This window comes from Panthera tigris, chromosome E2, assembly GCF_018350195.1.
Source record: "Panthera tigris isolate Pti1 chromosome E2, P.tigris_Pti1_mat1.1, whole genome shotgun sequence".
In the NCBI taxonomy this organism is placed as follows: domain Eukaryota; kingdom Metazoa; phylum Chordata; class Mammalia; order Carnivora; family Felidae; genus Panthera; species Panthera tigris.
The window spans coordinates 9,681,996-9,687,995 of NC_056674.1; the positions used below are offsets into that span (position 1 = coordinate 9,681,996).

Here is a 6,000-nt window from a genome sequence, read left to right on the forward strand (position 1 = left end):
TCTTCTCAGTGTTACAGGCGGGGAAACTGAGGCGGGGAGAAATGCCCAGGGTCACGTGACCAGAAGTGGCTGACCCCGGCTTGGACGGCAAGTCTGTCTGTCCCCACCACCCCTGGGTCCCCTCCCCAGGGACCCACAACACACACATCCTAACCTGGGACTCAGGGATTGAGAACAGGGGCAGACAGTGGTGCTTTACAGTTGGAGAGACAGAAAGCTGGGGACAAAAAAGAAAAGAAAAAGAAAAGCAGAGATGACAGTGACATGGCGGGGGGGGGGGACCTGAAGGTGGCTGATAGGGAGGGCTTGAATCTTTACACGGGCCACCAAGGCAGCAAGCGTGGCCATCCCCCCTCCCTCGCAGAGGGGGATTGGGGGGGGTTGGTGCCCAGGGAGGTCACAGCAGGTGGGAGAAGCTAGCCGTCTGGAGTCCACATCCCTGCTTAATTGGCTTTAGGGAGAAACCGAGGAAAAGTCGGCGACCAGACTGAGAGAGCACGTGGACAGATCCATGACCCCAGAGATACAGGTCGGGGAGAGAGGGAAAGGACAGGGCAACCCCTGTCTCCACCGCCCCGCCCCACCCCCACGCCGCCTGCCCCTTCACAGAAATTTTTTAAAAAATCACCCAGACTTCAAGCGAGAGTCAACATTTTAATTGTTGTCGCTCCGTGAGTGGCTTTTCGGGAAGGGGACTGGAGTTCCAGTGAGTGGAAAAAGGGATACAGAATGAGGGGGCCTCCTGACCTCTCAGCCCCAGTTAGCCTGTGTCTGTGGCCCCCAGCCCCTACCCCTCTGTGTATCCTTTGTGCCCCAGGCTGGACTCTGAGCCAGTCCTGGGGGTCTAATGGCCCAGAGGCCAGCGTGGCCCAGGCCCCTGAGAGACGTTCACATGGTGTGCTGAGTAATCCAGCTTTGTGGCCTCTAGTGACCCCAGTGTGCAGGGGTCTCGGGGGTCTAGACTGTGTGCACCTGTCCTGGCCTGGACCAAGAAAACTCATCTGAGCCCCCCGCCCCCAGCCTCTCTGCACACCGTGCCCGCCTCCTGACACCCCTTCCTGCACCAGGGGCCTGGGGCCAGCTCCTACCGGCTCGTGAGCCCAGATGGCATGCGTCCCGCTCTGGGTCCGCGAGCCCAGACTGGCGCCTTGAAATCAGCCGTAGTGGGAGGACTCATACCACGGAAACCGGCCGGCGAGTCACCTCAGAGATTCTCCGCCCTTCCTACTTCCTCCCACCCTGTGCCTCGTGGAACCCACCGGTGAAAGGCTCGTGGCTGCCGATCACCCCGGCCGAAAAAAACGAAAGGGAAATTCGGACTGAGGAAGCAAGGCCAACGCTCCAAACTCCCAAGAGTGTCAAAACGCCTGACTCCTTCTCAGAATTCTCCCAGTGCTGCTCTCGGACGCTGTGGGTCGGGAAGAAATGCAGCGCTGCCCCAGGAAAACTTCCTCGGGCCAGGCTCTCTCGTCCGGGCCCGCCCAAAACAGACTCTAAGAGAGGGACTGTGTATCTGAAGCGTGGGACTTCCTCCTAATCCGTTTCTCCCCCTTCCACCCCCACGTTTAACAGACGGGAAGCCCGCCACCTGCTCTTTCTTCCTGAAACACCCACAGCTATAGTTAGGACACCCCATGCAATACCAAAACTCCTCCGATGTTTGGGTGAAAGTCACCTTTAGAAAATCCTGACACAGGGGCGCCTGGGCGACCCAGTCAGCGGAGCATCCGACTCTTGGTTTCGGCTCAGGTCACGATCCCAGGGTGATGGGATCGAGCCCCGCGGGGAACAAGGAGCCGGCTTGGGATTCTCTCTCTCTCTCCCCTTCCGTCTGCCCCTCCCCTGCTCGCTCTCTCTCTCTCTCTCTCTCTCTAAAATAAAATTTAAAAATCCTAAAACAAAAGGGTTAAAAGGAGACAGGAAACAGGCGACTTGCCTTCCATTCTCCCACCAAATATGCCCATTCTCAATGTCCGAAAGACTGTGTGAACGATGACACAGTCATCATTAGTTAAGAAACTAACAAGAAAAAAAATAGATCGATAGATCAAACAGCCCCCTAAACCTACCAGGTAAACCCAAGGTTTGTGAAATCTGCCAAATGGATGTTTTTAATTTAACCATACAACTGGCCTAAGCTTCCATGGTGGGGCTTCTTAAAGTCTGTCTTTGGATTTTCTAGAAGGATCTCTAGCCATATGCTAAGGAAGTGTCCCACACAGAAGGTACAGAACTGAGCCTCCCTCCCTGGGTGGTCGCAGGCCTCTTGATTCTGACCTCACCAGTACCCGTCCCCCCCTCCCCCGCCCCCCTTGCCAAATCAACCGCCGAGCGAGCGCGTTTGAATTTCGTCTCGGGGCGAAATTCTCACCAAGAGAATTTCTGGAGTCTGGGGCTCGTGGTTTCCAAAGGCAGCTAGAATCCACGCGAGCCGGGGCTGGGTTGAGGGTTGCTAAGACCTACTGAAGTGTGCCCCTCGCCCCCACCCCTGCCCCCGGAGAGCGAGGAGACCCTCCCGGGAGGAGGGGGTGGGCCGTGGCGAGTGAGCCCTGCGCACGAAGCCAGAGAGGCCCCAACCTCCGCCCTGCTTCCCCAGGGACACCCTCCCGGGGCCGGTTCAGACGAGGCGCGGAGACAGAGCTGGCTTCTACAAGATCTGAAACTTCCAGGCACTCTGATCCTTGTAGTCCAGGGGGTCCGTGGGGTTGTAGGTGAATTTCCAGGTGCCTGTGGGGTCCCTGAATTCCAAGCTGTCCACGGGGCTGTAGGGACCGTAGCTCTGGCCTGACAGGGAGGTGGGGGACTGGGCCAGGGAGGGGCCCACGGAGGGCCCGGAGAGGGGGCTGAGGGCCGGGCCCCCCAGCTGGGGCACCATGGGGGACAGATAGGGATCCAGGCCACTGAAATAGGAGCTCGGAGACCCGTAGGCCGAGGGGGAAGAGCAGAAAGCAGAGGCGGGGGTGTAGGTCATGGCGTAGGGCGCGGAGGTCAGAGGGGGCCCGGCCGCCACCAGCCCCGCCCGCTGGGCCTCGGACAGAGGGGACTCGGAGGCGGGACTCCAGATGGACACCGTGGCCACGGCCGAGGTGGGGGAGACCGAGGGGCCGGGTAGAGGGGGGCTGTAGGAGTCTGAGATGCCCAGGGGATCTGGACAGACGTCCGAGGAGGATCTTGGCGACATGCCTGCCTTCCGCTTGGCCGGACGAGCCTTGGTTTGTGCCCCAGGGGGCTGCGGCTGCTGCTTCTGCTGCTGGCGCTGCTGGCGGCATTTGGCCCTGCGGTTCTTGAACCAAACCTGGGGGGGGGGTGGGGAGAAGGGGTGGGCGAGTGGGGGGGAGCCCCGGAGAGTCCCAACCCCCCCGTCCGGCAGTCGGTTGCCGGGACACTCTATCCATCCATCCGACCGCCCGTCTGTCCGTCCATCCAATCATACACACACACACACACACACACACACACACACACGATCGTACAAACACACACATACACACTTATCCATCCGTCCATTCCATCACAAACATGCGTGAACTCTGGGGACACGTCCGTGGAGCTGACATTCTTGTTGAGAGTGACAGATGATAGATAAACAGTAGGTAAGTACATTGCATGGCATTCTAGAACCTTCTAGAAGGTGATAGACACTAGGGAAGAACCAACTGAGCGGGAGGAGGGGACAGTAGCGTGGGGAGGGCGAGGGACATTGCGACTTTACTTTTTTTTTTTTTAATGTTTATTTATTTTTAGGAGACAGAGAGACAGAGTGTGAGTGAGGGGGAGGGGCAGAGCGAGAGAGGGAGACACAGGATCCGAAGCGGGCTCCAGGCTCCGAGCTGTCAGCACCGAGCCCGACGCGGGGCTCGAACTCACACACTGTGACATCATGACCTGAACCGAAGCCGGACGCTTAACCAAGTGAGCCACCCAGGCGCCCCTAAACATTGCAACCTGAAATGCGAGAGTCCGTCTAGGTCTCACTGACGGACGTGGTGACCTGATTGGTTGATAAGCAGAGACTTAAAGTGATGGGGAAGAAACCTCCCAGGTTGGGGGGGGGGGCGCCTGGGTCCAGCTTCAGCTCAGATCATCATCTCGCGCTTCGTGAGTTTGAGCCCCCCATCGGGCTCTCTGCTGTCAGCGCGGAGCCTGCTTCGGAGCCTCTGTCCCCCTCTCTCTCCACCCCTCCCTGGCTCGCGCTTTCTCAAAAATAAATAAACATTAAAAAACAAAAACAAAAAACGTCCAGGTAGAGGGAACAGCAGGTGCAAAGGGCCTGTGGCCAGAGTGTGCATGGCAGGAGTGCTGGGGGAAGCAGCAGCAAGGAGGGTGGAGGGAAGGGTAAGAAAAATGGGGGAGAGGGGTTATGAGGGCTCGTTATGACTTTGACTCCCCGACTCCCCCTTCTCCCTTCACGCTTGGGTCCCAGGAGGGGCTGGGGCTCGGGGTGGGGGAGGGGGGCGGCCAGAACATCCCACCTGAACCCTGGACTCCGGCAGGTTGATCTTCAGAGCCACCTCCTCGCGAGCATACACATCCGGGTACTGAGTCTTGGCAAACAGGGCCTCCAGCTCCTCCAGCTGGCTCCGGGTGAAGGTGGTCCGCTCCCGCCGCTGCTTTCTGGGGGCGCCTACGGCCGAGACGGGGCAGCGGGGCCGTCAGGTGACCTGGGCCCCCCCCGTTCTCTTCGTCCGCCTGTGGGAGGCCCTGAGGTTGCCAAGAAGCCCTTTCCGGGTGCTCGTCTGGCCCAAAGAAGGGCGCGCCCATTCCCTGACCTTGTAGACCTCACTCCGTCCCCCCGGGAAATGGGGCTCCTCTTTGCCTGTTATCTCGGGGCTCCTGCCTCACCCCAACAACTGGCTGTAGCCCTGGAAGGAGGTGTATCCCCCTTTCTAACATTTCTCATGCACTTGGGGCGCCCGGGTGGCTCAGTCCGTGAAGCGTCCGACTCCAGCTCAGGTCATGGTCTCACGGTCTGTGGGTTCGAGCCCCGGCGTCGGGCTCTGAGCTGACGGCTCGGAGCCTGGAGCCCGCTCCGGATTCCGGGTCTCCCTCGCTCTCTCTCTGCCCCTCCCCTGCTCACACTGCGTGTCTCTCTCTCTCTCTCTCTCTCTCAAAAATAAATCAATGTTAAAAATTTTTAATAATAAAAATAATAAAATAATTAAAAAATAATAAAATTAAATATAAAATTTAATAAAAATTTAATAATAATAAATAATAAAATTTAATAAATACATTTAATAATAATAAAATAAAACAACAAAATTTCCGATGCGCTGAGACACGTTCAGGGAAAACATTCCACCACTTGCGAGTGTATAAAACTGCCAGGTTGGGCTAGAGGGCGCCACATCCGAAAATGCCATGACCGTCCAACGCGCTCCGATGCCCCGAAGTCTGGCGCTTGCAAATGACCACAGACAGCTGATGCGTGGCTCTGAGGTCGCCCCGGGAAGTCCCCCATCTTCTTCTCCCTGAGGATGAAGGACCCCAGGGACCACCGAGAGCTGGGCTGGCCAGGAGAAGGACCGTACTCACTTGGGTACGACACTGCTTGGTGCATCAGATCCACACTGGGACCACTCAGGGCCAAGGCATTGACCGAGTAGTGGGGCCCCGGGTTCATATACGCCATCATGATCTTCGGGGACACTGCGGCCCAGGTCTGCGGGCCTGCAAGAGGAGACGGGGTGTTCAGACACTCCCCCCCCCCCCCCAGTTAAAAAGCGGGGGGGGCGCCTGAGTGGCTCAGTCGGTGAAGCGTCAGACTTCGACTCAGGTCACGATCTTGCGGTCCGTGAGTTCCAGCCCCGCGTCCGGCTCTGGGCTGACGGCTCGGAGCCCGGAACCTGCTTCGGAATCTGTGTCTCCCTCTCTCTCTCTCTCTCTGCCCCTCCCCCGCTCGCGCTCTGTCTCTCAAAAATAAATAAACATCACAAATTTTTTTTTTAATTTAAAAACATTCCCCCGTGACCGCGTGGTGACAGGCAGGCCCACGTCCAA

At 58.0% G+C, this 6,000-nt stretch overlaps 1 protein-coding gene across 1 annotated transcript; it reads right to left on the minus strand.

Annotated features, from left to right (window-relative positions):
* Positions 1-2,565: 2,565 nt before the first annotated feature.
* LOC102958020 (cone-rod homeobox protein) lies at positions 2,566-5,635 on the minus strand. Its single transcript, XM_042970027.1, has 3 exons — positions 5,536-5,635; positions 4,473-4,624; positions 2,566-3,295 (listed from the first exon to the last, which is right to left on the minus strand). Exons 1-3 carry the CDS (start codon positions 5,633-5,635, stop codon positions 2,648-2,650), a joined length of 900 nt encoding a protein of 299 aa, XP_042825961.1. The 3' UTR covers positions 2,566-2,647.
* Between the last annotated feature and the right edge of the window lie 365 nt (positions 5,636-6,000).